The sequence below is a fragment of the Python bivittatus genome, unplaced genomic scaffold, assembly GCF_059951505.1.
Source record: "Python bivittatus isolate LINGU-HERP-01145 unplaced genomic scaffold, Pbiv_v1 ctg000480_np1212, whole genome shotgun sequence".
Classification (NCBI taxonomy): domain Eukaryota; kingdom Metazoa; phylum Chordata; class Lepidosauria; order Squamata; family Pythonidae; genus Python; species Python bivittatus.
Window position 1 is genome coordinate 7,534,257 of NW_028277075.1, and position 17,351 is coordinate 7,551,607.

Here is a 17,351-nt window from a genome sequence, read left to right on the forward strand (position 1 = left end):
TGATGACCTTGTTAGAGACTGTGTAGCCCTTCAAATGCTTTGGGACTCAAACTTCCATCAGCACCAAAAAGCATGATCAATAGAGAAACATGATGGGAGTTGTAATCCAGTAGCATCTCAAAGGCCACCAGGTTCCCTGCACCTGATTGATACAAGCTGATATACTGTGATGCAAGGGCTGATATTGGCAAGGCAAGAACCAGTGGGTTAGACAGAAATATTATTCAAAAAGTTGAGCAGATATTTCCCAAACTCAAGACTAGGAAGATAACAGCCGGTTTTTGGAATCCTTAAAAAAGCAGGAGGTTACATTTGGCTGAATGCTTGAGAGGGAATACTGTATATTCCTGCTCAGGCCTTACTGTAAGAAAGGTATTATATTTGCTTCAACCTGTAAATTGTAGGTGAAGGATCTGTCCATGAAATTCCTGTCAATGGAATTTTTAGTTCAAAAGTAGTATTAAAAAATGACTTGAGCAGAGGCATCTTTTTTGGGGGCGGTGTCAACAACATTTAAATGGCAAGAATGGCTGGGTGATTGAAGCCCCATCCCTTTTTATGTGTATGTAACTACATGTGTTGAAAAGCAGCAAGGCTTCAATTGCCTGATTGAACCTATCTTTTTGACATTGTTGCTGCCACCTTCTCCCCCCCGGCAATCATCCCTGTTTTTGAGAAAGTTCTGAACAAAAGTGCATATATAGAGAAAAAATATGTACATGTTATCTATGCTTGGAAAAATAGTACATGAAAATACTATTTTTTTTGCAGATTTTTAAAACTTGATTAAATGGATTGATGACAATACAATGGATATTCATTAAATATAGACTGATTTGAACATAAATATGTAGACAAATATTGCTGGGATTGCCATCTCAAATATTAACTCCTCTCAGTCTCTGAAAATGAAGAGTAAAATAGTGAAGGAAACAACAGCTATTTCTTTTCTTCAAATGGTATGAGTTGAAAAATACATGATTTAAGACATGTGTATTAAGAACGAGAATTGTAGGGGTGGACAACTCTATCCATTTCTGGTCCTTTTCCCTTTTTTGTGTAAATTCTAATCTGTTTAGGTCTCTCATTAACGTGTCCTTAAAGTATTTATTTTACTACTTTCTCTCAAGGTACATATAAATGGATGCCTTATTTCAAAATATTCAAGGAAATATCTTGTATTAAAATATTTTAATATTATTATTATTTTAAATTTATTGGCCACCTATCTCCAGTGGACTCTGGGTGGTGTACAAAACTAGAGGAAACATCAAAACAGCTGAAAACATTAAATGAAACAGACAGCCCAGACTAAAATAATCTAATAGACAATAAAATCAATAAAACAAAACAGAGACCATTGAACAAATAATAAACATTAACCTAAACATTAACATTAACCTTTGACCTGGGACCAAAGACAGATTTTCAAAGCTTTCCGAAGCCCTAGGAGAAAGAGCGCCATCCTTATCTCTGGGTGAATGCTGTTCCAGAGGTTCAGGGCCACAACAGAGAAGGCACACTTCCTAGGTCCCACACGATGGCAATGTTTAATGGAGGGGATCTGGAGAGCAGCCACGCTGCTGGAATGTACTGGGCAGGGAAAAACAGTTGGAGACAACCTCAGATATCCAGGCCCTATGCCATGCAGGGCTTTATAACCAGCATCTTGAATTACACTCAGAAGCCAAGTGGCAACCAATGCAGCTTGCGTAGCAGTGGTGACACATGGGCACACTGAGAGGCACTTGTTACTGCTCACGCTGCTGCATTTTAAACCAGCTATAGCTTCCAGGTGGCAGCTCCATGTAGAGCCCATTGCAATAATCCAATCATGAAATGACCAGGGCATGAGTGACTGAAGGACCAGGAAAGGGTACAACTGGTACCCAAGATAAAACTGTGCAAAGGCCGTCCCGGCCACAGCTACCACCTGCTCTTCAAGCAGTAGCTGCGACCCCCAAGTTGCACATCAGTCTTGACTGGGGAAGTATAGCCCCATCCAAGACCAAAGATGTGACATCCCTGATTCAGGGGGTCCAAACAGCCACAGCCACTCAGTCTTGCTAGGATTAAGCCAAAATCTGCTCTGCCCTATCCAGACATGAACAGCCTTCAGACATTGGGTCAATATATTGACAACTTCACCTGTGCCACTCTGGGGAAACTTAAAGCTGGGTATCATCAGCATACTGATGATACTGCACCCCAAACTGGTGGATGACCTCACCCAGTGGTTTCATGTAGATGTTGAATAGGAGAGGGGAGAGTGTCGAGACCTGATGCATCCCATATATGAGAGGCCACAGATGTGATTTCTCCCCCCATCAACATAGATTGGAACTGACCACTGAAGAAGGAGGTGAACCACTGGAGCACAGTGTCTCGCACTCCTACCCCCACAGCTGGTCCAGAAGGATACTGTGGTTGACAGTATCAAAAGCCACTGAGAGATCAAGGAGCACTAGGATGGATGTACCACCCATTCCTGGCTCCACCAAATGTCATCAGCAAGCGCGACCAACGCTGTCTCTCTACTGTACCCTGGCCTGAAGCCATACTGAAATGGGTCCAGATAATCTGTTTCCTCCAAGAAGCTCTGTAACTGTTGTCCAAGAAGGTCCACCTTTTCCAGAACCTTCACCAGAAAGAGAAGATTGGAAACTGGCTGGTAATTCTCTAATAGGGGAGGGTCTAGCAATGACCTCTTGAGGAGGGGGCATACCACCACCTCCTTCAAGGCTGGTGGGACCACCGCCCCTCTCAAAGACACCAAAACCACTACATGAGCCCATCCTATGGTCACCTCCTGGGCTGCTTTATATAAAATAACCCAGGAGAGGTACCAGGATGCTGGACTAACAGACAAAAGGATCTTGTCCACTTCCTCAGGTGTTACAGAATCGAATTCAGTCCAGATAACATCACAAGACTGTTCCCTGGGCAACTCATTAGGACCTGCCCTGTTGGTGTCCAACTCCAAGTGAATCTGAGTGACTTTGTCTGCCAGATAGCATGAATACTCTTTACCATAGCCCAGGAGATGATCCTGTGAGAAGCCCAGAAAGGTTTCAGGTTCAGCCCAAGCCCCCCCCCCCCCCACAAATAGGGAGTGGGTCACCCTAAACAGGGCCATGATGTATGCCTGAATATGGGCTCTTACTCATGTTTGGTCAGATTTTCTCTGTCTTTCTCCAATGGCAGTCTATTGCTTCTGGCATTTCATCTCTTAGACCTCTTCTGAAAACCAAAGAGAACCCCAAGATTGGCGCACAGAGAGAGGCTTCATAGGAGCAATCCCATCCAGGGCCTCTGTCACATGCCCATTCCAGGCTGCAGCCAAGGCTTCAGCTGAAGTGCCTGACAGGGCACTTGGGAAAAGCTCCCTCTGGAACCCAACAGGGTCTATCAGTCGCCTGGGGTGAGCCAGCTGAATAGGCTCTCTCTCCTTGCAGTGGTGGGTGGTCCCGGTGAGTCAAAGGGCAACCAAAGAGTGATCTGTCCATGGCAACAGACTGATGGTAATGTCCTCCAATGCCAGATCAAACTGCAACTGCCCCAAGATAAAAAATACATCTAGCAACCTCTGGAATGTGTCAGGGCTTCTATTATTTGGAACATGTCCATGGTTGCATGGAGGCCATGAATTCCTGAGCACCATGGACTCAACATTGCCAAGTGGCAGATTAAAGTCCCCAAGAACCTTAATTAATTAATTAAGAACCTTAAGCCTTGGGGACTCCATTGCCAACCCAGCAATGGAATCCAGCAGTTCAGACAGAGAGGATGCTGCACAGCAGGGAGGGTGGTACACCAGCAATAATCCCAACTGTTCCTGAAGGCTTAACTTAAACCAAAGAGTCTTACATCCAGTTATCTGCCAAGCAGAGCCTCTAAGAGCCCTCAATGTCTTGCAGATGACAATAGCCACCCCACCCCTCTTCCCCGGGGTCTCGGTGGGTGCCAAACCTGAAACCTTTCTGGGCCCACCCATGTCTCTATTTAATACAGTTAAACTCTGCCTTATGCCACTGGAAGAGCTGTTGTAGTTAGGTTCTCTCTACATGTTAGTCCCTGAGAAGCAAAACATGTTATTTTGCAAGGAATTCATTTATACATCCAGTATCTTTAATTTATAAAATCATATCTGTTATCTCATCTAATTTTCTGCTGATCTGATCTATTTGCAGAAAGACAGTTAAAAAGATAGAAGCAAAAGGAACTTAGGCTCATAGGGAAAGCTAAAAGCGATCAATAGGGCTTTTTTATGTGATTAATTTTTTGTCAATATCAGTAGTAAAGGGAAAGGATGCAACTGCTGCTAACAAAAGACTGTAGGTTAATAACAGATGAAAAGGAGAGGCCAGAGCTACTCAATTCCTATCTTGCTTTGCTTAGGGAAATGTTTCTTAAAGTGTGCTCCAAGGACCCCTGGGGGTCCCCCAAGACCCCCTCAGGGGTCCCCAAAAGCAAAATTATTTGCCAGATATTGAAGATATTTGCAAAACAAGTTAAAAATGTCACTTTTCTCATTATTAATTTTTATTTGTTGAAAAATATAGGGTTTTTTATGAAAAATATTTTATTTATGTTAATATCTAATGGGTTTAACATTATTTTACATTATTTCATAAATAAATATTCTATGAATGCATCAATTTTAATTTTTAATACAGTAAATATCAATAAATATAACCCAAACAACAGCTGTTTTGGGGTCTTGCTTAATTTTTAAAAGTGGGAAGAGGGCCTGAGAGCAAAACATTTAAGAAACACTGGTCTAGGGGAACAAGGTTCAAGTGGAAGAGAAGTAGTAAGAGAGCACCTGGCTGCTATGTATAACTTTAAATCTCCAGCACCTGATCAAAAGCCTTGAAGTGTGGATGTCATCTGAGACTCTTTTTCTGTGATCACTGAGAAATCATGGAGGAAGGGCACAATAGAAGAGGTTTAGAAGAGGTCAAATGTTGTTCCTACCTTGAAAAAAGGGGACCCAGGTACCTGCAGACTGGTCAATTTGATGTCATTATCATGCAAAATTCTGGGACAGATAATTAAATAGTTTGTTTCTGAGCATTCAGAAAGGCATGCATTGCTCAGAGGAGCTAGTGTGGCCTTATCAAGAATATCTCATGCCAATGCAACCTAACTAAGTAAGTGGAAAAATACCACACTCTATTCATGAGAATTTCATCAACATTCATTTCACTTTTCATCAATTTGAATAAAAATTGGTAAGGAAAAAATACAAGAGAATGTTTCTGCATGGCATCAGTTATGATCCATTATAAAATGCAAAGATGCTAGCTTTAATGGTAAGGATTATTATTTCAGTTTCTTATAGTTTAATCAGTCTTTAAATGTGACCTTTACTTCTTCTTTTTCTTTACTCCTGCAAATGATCAGCTTTGCTGTTATAATTACTTAAGATAACTGGATATTTTATAAAAGTAGTTTCTCAATGCCCAATTGCTTGCTTCATTTTCTTGTCTTTGCACATAGAATTACACAGTGTTAAAGTCCTTCCATCCTACCATAGTGGCTTCATCTTAATTCCATCCTGAAGCTGTGCTTGAAGGCACGAAGCTATCTCTATTTTTTGCTCATTTAATTAATAACCATTGGTCTACTCACTTAGCCAGATTAAAGTTCAGGTAACTGAAGATCTTTGTACAGTAATCCCATGAATTCATACCTGGACTGAAGTTGATGAGATGTCCCCAGAAAAGTGAATTGTATGGAAATAAAAAATGTTTCACCTCTGATATAAATTAGGGTGAGAGAAAATGAGAAAGTTGAGGACCACATTCCATTAGGAGCAGTCTGTCAAAGGCCACATGGTAGCCTTTAGAAAAGCACAGAAATTCTTTCTGCTAAGGCAGTGCTTCTCAACCTTGGCAACTTTAAGATGTGTGGACTTCAACTCCCAGAATTGACTATGTGCCATCAAATTGGTGTTGACAATTAGCAACTACACAGATAGATGTATCTATCATGGCTTCCTTTTCTTCCCCACATAGATGGCTGCCAGGGGAAGGAGAGATTCTTTTCTGAATCTGAACTAAGAATTTGCAAGGACCTGCAGTAGGTCTGATGAGAAATAATTATTGGTAAAATTAATATTACAAATGATCTTGGATTAAGGTTAGGACAGATGAAATTCCAAAACAAAACATTTTCAAATATTTTTGAAAACTCTTCTTTAAATTGAAGGAGTATGTTTCCCTTTTTTAATAATTGTATTCACTTTACCATTATATTCTTCCCTCCTTTTTCCAAAAGTATGGTGAAGAGGGAAAGTAGAGAAATATATGGCAAGGTAATCAGACAGTGAATTCAAGTGAATTCACTTGACTACCACCTAACTTAATAAGGTAGATGTTATTGTAATAGAAGGAAGGAAAAATTGTGCAACTCCAACTTCTTATTTGGCATAGTTCTTGGAGTTCCATGAGATCAAATCCTTTGGAAGCAAGGAAATACCAAAAAAAGTGACTGTATTAAACCTCAAAAGGCACACATATGTACTGTATGTATGGATGAATGGATGTATACACACACACACACACAAACACACAAAGTCCCAGTTCTCTCTGGATTTGGGTGCTATTTATTTATTTTTTTTACAGTGTGCCCTCTCCCACAAGTAAACATTCAACCACCCTTGCTTCAGCTTCATATAAACTGCCTGCCTGCCTGCCTGCCTGCCTGCCTGCCTGCCTGCCTGCCTGCCTGCCTGCCTGCCTGCCTATCTATCTATCTATCTATCTATCTATCTATCTATCTATCTATCTATCTATCTATCTATCTATCTATCTATCTATCTATCTATCTCTCCACAGCCTTCTGCTTCCTTTTACTTTGGACTCTCCATCTGGGCTTAGATGACAGGGCAAACTAATTCACATAAAGGAGGTTCTATGAGATAATGGAATTGTGCTGTTCAGGAAGATGTAGTTTATTACATCATCTTACTCAAAAACTCCCAAAATTAAATCTAATATTTCCCAGGCATCGCTCTCTTCCCCACACTGACTTCTGCATTTTGGCCTATAAGAGTAGCCTCAAGATCTGTGACTGGGGCCAATGATCTTCTTTCCCATTCCAAGTTTTTTTGCATCCTAGCATTTCCATAAGATTAGAGACCAAATGGCCTGGGGTTAAATAGTGTGATATCCTTTGAAGGAGTGCTGCATTTCAGTGTAAGCTGGGGGACTTTCTTATAATTGTTGCATGTAGACTGGGAAGGCAATCACCAAATTGAAACAGTTTCATAAGGGCAGATCCTATTTTCAGAAAATCCAGACATGACATTTCAGTAATATATCCCTCTACATTGTTTTTAGGTTTTAATCTGAAGAAAGTGATTGATGTAATAAAATTCCAATCAGTCTTATAACTCTCTTAAGTACTGAAGTCATCTATAGTACCTTTGGGTTTAGCCAGTGAGTTCCCTGCACTGAAGGTTTTTGACCTTGATACAATGGCAGGATCCATTAACACAACTGACAAGAAGGAAATTTGCAGGCTCCCCCTTCTCCCTCCGCCGCTCTCATTGGCTCCAGACTGTTGGAAGACTGTTGAGAGCATTCAGGACAGAAAGAGCTGCAGTAGGGAGGGGGAAAAGAGCAAAAAAAAAAAAAAAAATGCAGCCCTCCCTGTTCTCCTGGCAGAAACTACTGCTTGCTGAAAGAGTCTTTGTGAACAGAGGGGCACTGCTGAATATCACCTTTTAAAATAACACTGAAGCATCTTTATAGGTCAGGTTAATAGTTAGCAACAATTAAAATACTTTTAATTATTTATTATTCACTAGCAGTTTCTGAAATGTCTAGAGTTTAAAGTGCATTTTTATATAGACAATATCCAGAAATAGTTAAAACAGACTCCAATATTTCAGTTTAGATAATCCAACTTGCTTGATTGTCCACTCTCTCTGTATATTCATAAGGTATAGTTCAAAATAGCCCTGTAAAACCCCACTGTTCATCTGAATCTGAAATTATCCATATATTTGGGGTGCTCCCCCCATCATCAGACAATGATATAAATGAGGTGCTACTGTGTAGCCATCAGTATGAAGCTGTAGAATATAAATAAGTCCTCTACCATATGACAACAATTAGTTACTCTGAAGAATGAGCAAATGGACTGCTTGTATATCATGTAGACAAGCTAAGATGATGGAGATTAAAAAAAAATCACAATGAAGTTACAAATCATGATTTCATGACCTCTTCATCAAAGAGGAGAAATGAAGTGCTCCATATTAAGGGTCAATTTAGGAAGCTGTGTGGTGTTTTCACCTGCAATGACTATCAAGAGATAGGTACTACATGACTGGTTTCCTCCTGTTTGGAACTTGTCAGATGTAGGGAGCCAGAGGTTATTCTATGGGATTTAGCTCGTCTCCTGGGAATTGAATTCATGGATCTTTGTACTTCAGAGGACTATATACAGTGCATTAGCTTTAAGAGCTAGCCAAGTCCTGCTTGCAGTTACAGGAAGGGATATCTAGAAGCTATCAGAATGGTACATACAGGTCACCTTACTTTAAGCTCTCAGAGCAGAAGATATGGATGTTATATTATATTATGTCCCTGTGGGAGCAAAGTAGAATTTTGGTTGGACTGTATCATCCCTAAGAGGTCAACATGCAGTACAGTTCACAATTTCCATACTATCTGCCAATTATTTTTCCCCCAAATAAGAAAGCTGCAGAATCCATTGGGATTCTTCTCACAGCATTGCTTTCATTAGATTCTAAAGTATGTTGTAGTTGCAAAAACAGTTGCACCTGAGCAAAATATTGGGAAAAATTGTTGGGACCCACTCTGAATTACTTCAACTGAGTTCAACTGAAGCAACCATTCTGAGATGATTCCCTACCTATTACACATCAGATGAGCATAAATGGAATTAATATTCAATACAATTTTGCTATGATAGTTGAAACAACATAGCACATTGACTTTCCTTTCCTTCTTCGTCTAAATGAACTGCAAGCTACTTCATCACTGTCTCTTACCATTACCTTGTTCTCTGTTCTTTTTCCAAATTTGCAAAGCCTAGCTTAGCATCCACAAATGTCCTCTGGCATACAGATAGTCAATAATAAAGAATATATCAAAGATGGATTAAGGAAAATGGGACGTTTCAAAGGCTAGATGGAATACTGAATTCATTCTTAGTGCAACCCATAAGAAGGTATTCTGTTTTCTGTTCTTCCACTTTACAATGGAAGAGCAAATCACATCCACAGCACAGCTCCTAGCTCACCTTTGCTAATTCAAAAATAGCATAGACTGACATCTCATAAATTGGAATCCCTTTGTATTAACTTTTATTTGGCTTGCAAACATGATGACATATCATAGAGGTGACAAAAAAATGCATTTACTGTATACGAGAATGTATTCATGAACTAAAGATATGACTTCATTAATTGCTCACATTCTTTCTTTATAGATGTACCTAATAAATGAAGTTTTTTAAAATAAATTAACTATGTTATTTCAATCAATTAACAAATGTGTTAGAGAACAAAATTAATATGGAATCTCAGTACATCTCCAGTAGGCAAAAATATATATATATATATCTTCAGTCAGCCAATTTTGCATCTTCTTTGTTAATCCCACCATTTTTTATCTTATTGTCTGTTATTTTAAAACAGTTTCCATAGGCTGTCCAACATATACCTTCACCTCCTGGAGCGGGTGAGATACTTTTAGCTGTTTTTGCATTGCTATGTATCAATTAGAACCACCTTAAGGCTGTAAGGCATTCTACAAATAACTGAAAAAAAATTATAGTCTAGTTGAACAATTGCTATCTAATTGCATCAATCTAGTGATATCACATTTCAGACCTATGGAGTTTTCAAAGTAAAAACAGAAACAGAAAACTACATTTGTAGCACTTAGATACAAACTTCTATATATTGATACATACCCTTACTGCTTCAAACAGTTTCTGGCACAGCATTAGACAGAAACTGTTTGAAGAAGTAAGGAGACATACAAAAACCAGTATAAATATTTGTGGTTCCAAATACTCATGATTGTCTGCTTTATATTAGAGTTGAATTCTTTGCACTGAATTCTTCTTTCCTTTCTTGGTTACATCCCATTCCCACTGATTAAGAAAAGCCACAAGTAGCAATTCTAATACTGACAAATAATTTTGACAACAATGTACATCTGACTGGTTTTTTTTAGATTGCCCATTAATCTACAGGAATATTCTAAAGCATGTAGATTATAGGTTGCATTTTTCCCCACTCTCTGCAGAATCAGATTATATTCAGAGGTGTATGTGATTTCTTCATTACTAGCATCCAATATTTGTGCCACTCTTGTTCTCTAACAATGGACATTACAGAAAATATATTATTGATCAGTGTGATGAATATGATCTAATAACTCCATCTGTTTTAAAAAACTGAAAGACATCTAATTCAGCTCTTCATTCTTGCAAGCTGAGTTATGGAATTTATTTCTTCACCAAATATATTTTACAGTTCCTATTTTAGAATCTAAGGTTAATAATTTTAAAAGATGAGAAAACGTGTTTAGACATTTACCTGAAGGGTAATGTTCATTCACCGGCCAGCCATCCACCTGAAGTGTTGCATTACCACCATTTCGGGTAAAACGCACAACATGGTATTTGCCATCATTCACAGGAGTGCTCTCTTCTTTGATAGAGATATCTACTGTGCCAATATTGAAGACTACACCAATCTTGCCTTGTTCCTGTGAAGGAAAAAAAGAGTTATGGGCACTTAAATTCTGGAAACAAAGTCATGTGAAGAACAGTTGAAAGAGTAGACATGTTTTGCTCAAAGTACATAAGATGAATGGGAGAAACAAGCTAAACTCTCTTCAAATATCTGAAGGGCTATTACCTAGAAAATGGAATAGATTTGTTTTTCATTATTTCTGAGTGTAGAAATTGCAAAGAAACAGATTTCACTCAAGCAACAGGAGAAACTTCCTAATGATAAGGACAACAGTCTAACAGATTGCCCTAGTGTAATTAATTTAAACCTTATATATATATAAATTTATATAATCATATAGCCATAGAACAGCCATGTTTATCCTATTCATGAACTTTAATAGGAAACTCACGTTGCTGGTATGTAAGAATGTTGGAATGTATGCCAGACCTGGTACGAATGAGTTCTCAACACTGATAGGGCTAGAACGCTGGTGGGTGTAAGGAATAAACTGACACATCATGATAACGGGATGAGAGGTACCATTCTACAAGTTGCCTTACCTAACTGAACAGACACAAAACGTTCCTGATATGTAACATGCCTGGATGATGAATTGGATGAATTCTAAGTAAACAAGTTGGGTATAAAAGAAAGGATGGAAACCATGCCCATTTGGAAGTGCGAGATGACTCTTGTTGGAGCAGGGGATGTCCTGAGTCTGATTCCCAGCCCACTCTAGCACAGCCTGATCAACTGTGTTGAGAGTGTATGTAAGTATTTTGTGTGAATGAGTAGCCTTGTTGGGCAGGAATATTTACAGCAACTTGGGTAGCCTAGTAGGGCAGAATTGTTTATTGATATACTGTTGTTAGCCTAGGTGGGCACTTACATTTATTGATAACCTTTAATGAGCATATATTTTATTGTAATAAATATTACAAGAAATTAGAGAAATTGTATGTATTAATCAACTTTGGTTAAACACTGATTAAACACTTGCTTTGTTTTCTGTCCAAATAACACAAGAATAAAAAGAACTAATTTTTAACTCCAATTTGGAGTGGATTCAATCAATCATTTTGTAACACTAGGGAAGGATCAAACTTTCAGTAGGAGTTGGATCACCCTCTGTCAACAATGCCATTATTATAAGAAACCTGTGGTGAGCTGAGGATGGGTTAGATGAGCTTTATGCTCCTTTCCAATTCTAAAATTATATAATTTTATAACTGAAAAATAACCCTCATTAACTGAGCATCCTTATAGCAAGCCATGGTACTATGCGCTGTGAGAATAATGATTATTATCTAGAATGTTAAGAGCACTATTTGAAAAAGTGCAACGTCTTAGTGAAAATTGACAAAATATGCCATTCTGACCCTATTGAGGCCATCAAATATGCTTTTCTATACTAAACCAAATTCATCTGTAAAGAGGGATTATCTTCTACTTCTCAGCTTGAATTATTAGACTATATCTATCTATTTATCTATCTATCTTCGTGCAGAGGAACATTCACTTTAGAAAGTTCTGTCTCTAATATGAAGTGGCATAGATCACAGGCAAATCAGTGAGTATTAATGATCATATAATAACTCTAGTGGACACAACACTACTGCCAATGCCTGAATAGTACTGGGATGTATAGTAGGTGCTGCATATATTTTGTTTATATAACTTGAGTTGTGTCCCAGAATATTACATGACCTTCACATTTCTGCGATGTAACATACCTGCCTGTTAGAAGACATACATGAAGGAATATTTATTGTTGTAAGACATTCCCCTTTTTATTCTAGAGATATCAGACAAGATGATGATGATGATGATGATGATGATGATGATGGGATCAAACCTGATTTATCCTATCCTGGCATCTGCTAGTATTTTCAGCAAGGTTGCAATGGTTTTTTGGTATTTCTTATATCTGACCACACCTGCTTCTAAATGCTGTTATTTCATTTGGACCAGGTTACTGTAATCATATATATCATTTTTATTCCTGATATATGTATATATATAATCTCAAGAATAAAACATTTAGTACATTTAAGTAAAAATCTAAATTTCAGACAAAAACGCATTGCAAAACTGTCCAAGCAAAACTTTGCAGCTGCTACAAAATATCACTTTTACCATCTCCAGGAAATTAGCTATAACTGAAAATAGGAAAAGGAAATTTTAATTATCCAAACTGTGGTGTTTATGTTAAAATGGAAATATTGTCTTTATATTTCTGAAAATCATATATCTTACCAATGAACAAAAAAATATTTAATTGAAAGATATTGAAGAAGACTGTTTTTACTAGTGTAACTTGTATTACTCATTACAGATGTGAAAAAGAATTTAGCTGTTTGAAGCATGGTTACTGACAAAGACTATGTCAGTAACCATGCTTCAAACAGCTAAATTCTTTTTCACATCTATAATCAGTATGCTGACCATGAGCTCAGTTTCAGTGTAATGGGAAACCATGATTTTTAGCTACAAGGATGATTTATGGCGAACCTTGGAAGTATACAGTTCTTCTCTTTCCTTCTCATGTCCTCATGTAAAATCAAGAAGTTTAAATCTAGTTGCTGATTGAAACAAATCTCACTTTTCTATTATGTCTGAGTAATACTGATACTTAATAACTCTTCACTTACTGTAGTGTTTGAACAAAACACAATTTCAAATGTTTGGTTGCAAAGTGAAATTAACTTGCCACAACCAGAAGAAGAAAAACAAAGGAGGAAAGAAGGAGAAAGGACATGCATAGAATCAAGTCTGTCATCAGTTATAACCGGAAATCATGATTTCCCACTTTATTTAAATCTTAATTGGTTCTCATATAAGGAAAATACATTTTCCCCTTATTTCTGAACTGAATCATAGAATGCAGTCTTAATTAAATATCTGAAAGACAAAGCTATGCACATTATTTAGGACACGTTGTGTTACTGCAAAGAACAAAACAACTACAAAAACGAAATACTAAATTTGTGATTAAAGAAGTTCACCAGAGACTCAAAATGCTTCTAGTTTTATTACCTGAATCAGATCACAAAATGACAGTGTAGGACATATTTGCCTTTGCAAGTCATATAAGATATAAGACATGCTATAAGCCGTGACAAAATTATATCTGCATCAAGTGTATCCTAGACTCATTAATTTCTCTAATTCTTTTAAATGTAATTTTACTCAAGACTGGCATTGGAAATCACAACAATATAACATTTAACATGAAAATGAGCATCTGCTTCTGATCTTAAACAAGGCAATATTGATCCCATCTGCAGTTTTTCTTCCATACAGTTACCTCAAAGCTGCAACAAAAATTGCACTTTGAAGAACAATATTGTAAAAGCCAATTTTACAGCCAGAATGACTTATATGTAGCCAATAAAATAAAACTGAACACATAAGGTAAAGCACATAGAAGATATAGGGTTGCCAGTTTCCTAGGATTGAATTCAGCTGTCCTGCTGGACAATTAGCACTCTGATAAAGTTGGATCATCACTTTAGAGTCGTACTACAGTAATCTTACCATACAAAATGGATTAAGATGGAATTAATATATTAACCAAACACTTCCCATAACTATAGTTGAATGGTAACACACAAGCTTTACATATGAACAATTCCTGGTTATTCCTAGCCTCTTCACTTAAAAGTAATCAGATAAAAGATGATCAGAAAGATGATGGGATCCTGTGATCCCATTACAAAGGCTGGTCTAATATATTTCTAATTATGTGAAAGGACAGGAATAAACATAGCAATGGAATCTGTATATTTCTCTGTGGATTGACAGAAGATGGGGAAAATACAATCCCTAGAACCATTACATAACCTTTTTGATTTTGATTCAATGATTTCTGTGGGAATTGCTGAGGACATCATTTGGATTTCCTTTGGATGGCCCATCAAGGAATGGAAGAGAAGATGGTGTGGAACTAGGTGGCTGCCATGTCAACTGAGCCATAGAGAGAAAAAGGTGAAAAGAGGAGGAAAGGAAAAAGAAAAGAAGGGGGGACTAGAACAAACAAAAGGTAGAGAAAAGATAGAAAGAAGAATGAAAGCAGGTCAGAAAAACCAAGAGTTACACCAGATTGCCAGGACTGGGGTAATTAGGCCGGCTGGACAAGAGCCTAGTAAAACTGACAATGAACTGGCCAACTGAGAATAACCTCAGACCTCAGCTTGGGACTGTGTGAAAATATGCAATGGTGGCAGAGGAAGAGTAGAAGCACAAATAAAGCAACCACAGGAAAAGAAGTTGATATAGATTAAATTATCTGTTCTTGGAGCAAGAATCACAGAATTGAGAAGAAATACCCATCCTGGAATGAGATTCCCCTCCTACTTCTGCCTTAGTTGGTGAGTGGGAGGTGAGGGCTGGTTGTTCTCTTACTAGAAGGTGCAATTGGGATGTGTGGTTGAGGTATGACTATAGCTGCCAGGTGGGGTTAAGTACTTCAAGTGTAATTGGACCATTGTTATCTGGCATAATTGGCTGATTAGAAGAGGGGGGATAGGGAGCTAAGCCGGGCAGAGATAGGAGGAGACCATCCTTATATACCACTGTAGTCCAGTTAAGGACTCTCAGCAGTTCACAGCTATATACGTATACAATTAAAACATCCATGGTCAAACAAACAAACAAATAAATAAATAAATAAAACAATAACAATAAACAGTGCCAGTCCCCCAACAATCTATGAAGTCTGTTTTAAACTGTGAAAGACAGGGAGGGATTCAATCTAATTTTAACCAGCACCCCATTTCAAAGGAACAGTGCTGCGACTGAGAAGCAGTATCTCTAGGCCTTGACCTCCCTCACCTCCAGAAAGTGGGGAACCCTGAGCTGTTTCTCCTGGATAGCTTGCATAGGTTAGGCCAATTCCAGCTGGAGAACTGGAGCCAGAATGTTTTTACTACTGATTTTTTTTAAACTGTTGATTATTGTTAGTTTGTATTACTGTTTTTATTATAACTTATATCTACATATACATTGCCTAGAGTCCATCTCAACTAAGGTGACCGATAAATCTCATAATTAAAAAAATAATTATCTAAAATAACAAATTAAACAAAGAAGATTTGCCAAGAACTCCATTCATTCCCATCTGCATGCATGTTTTATTAGTCCTACTTTCCCCCTCAATAATCACAACCTCTCTCTCACACACACACACAAACAAAAGACACAATTGCTTTCTCAGCATGAATTCTTAATAGGTTCATAAATACACTAGAAAAGCAACTATGCTTTAAAAAATACACTAGAAAAGCAAACTATGCTTTAAAAAAAGTATAACATCTTATTTTGGCAAAACTGGGTATTTGCTCTCTTAAGTTTAGGGTGACAATGTTCATGTAACAGCACGATTTATAAAACATGTCATTGCATTCTTTGTTGCAGAGTTGATAAAAATCGTCTCACTATGGAGAATATTTCCTTTGCTGCATTTCTTATACTCCTGCTGGAACTTTCTGAAGAGAGGCTTGTCCAAATATATTTCAAGGTAGGACATGGAATACAAAATAAAAATCTGTTTTTAATTTCTGAGAGTGTAGGGTCCTGTATAACACAAGCAGTGAGGAAGAACCATAGTTGATGGCATATTTACCTGACCATATATTGCATCAATTGCCCAGCATTGTCACTAATGACATAATGACAGTTAGACCAGCAATGAATTTCTAGTATCTCTATTATCTAAAAGTGAATGTAAAACTGTAGGCTCAACATTTAACTTTTGTTTTGGCTCTACAACATCTGTAAAATCCTTTGCTTATTCCCTTAACTCATTTATAAGCACTGAAGTTGGTCGAACTGAAGCTGTTTTGCACCCAGAAGCTAACTGACAACCAGTGCAACTTGTGAAGCAGAGGAGTTACATGGGCAGTTACTGAAGCACACCCATTATTGCTCACACTACTGCATTCTGGACTGGCTGAAGCTTCCGAACTATTGTTTGTTTGTTTGTTTAAATTTATTAGCCACCAGCTCCAATGGACTTTGGTTTTATTGAATGTATATTGCAGTAGTTAATACGTAAAGTCACCAAAGCAGGAGTGACCATGAGGAGGGCCTCCCAGTCCAAGAATGAGCACAAGTGGCACATCAAATAGATCTGTGAAAAGGCCTCCCAGGCCATAACTGTCACCTGCTTTTCAAACAGGAACTGAGAGTTTTATTGATTCCTCTCATGAAATATCCAAATTTGCTTTACATTTCTCTTCTGTCTAAATTCATCTACAATTTTCTAATGGGTATCATTGCCTTGTTAGACTTATCTAGGCTCTTCTTGGACTCTTGAAATATCTGCAAGAACTGCAGCTCACAATTCTATTGGAATTTTGAAAGTGCATTTTCAGTGGGAAATTTTTAATTTGCTGTCTGTTAATTAATGGTTTGCTACTAGAAAAATAATTGCTAAATTATTTTGTTTCATTATTTAAATTCACCTACAACAATATAAGAAATGCAAATTGTTTTATGAACTTTATGTAGCATAATTATTATTCTGCATGAAGTGAAACATACCTTTTCTTAAGGTTTCACAAAGGATGCTGCAATCATGAGCTAACAAGTTTTACTGCAGACAACTTCAGCTTAATCTTAACAT

General features: G+C 37.7%; 1 protein-coding gene across 10 annotated transcripts in view; it reads right to left on the reverse strand.

Annotated features, from left to right (window-relative positions):
* The window catches only part of LOC103060191 (neurexin-3-beta), a 758,042-nt gene that overhangs the window by 166,424 nt on the left and 574,267 nt on the right, over positions 1–17,351 (reverse strand). For all 10 annotated transcript variants that reach the window (XM_088145267.1, XM_088145265.1, XM_088145264.1 and 7 more), the window contains one exon: positions 10,586–10,757. In XM_088145267.1, the coding sequence (XP_088001393.1) occupies positions 10,586–10,757 (172 nt within the window). The remainder of the gene's footprint in view (positions 1–10,585; positions 10,758–17,351) is intronic.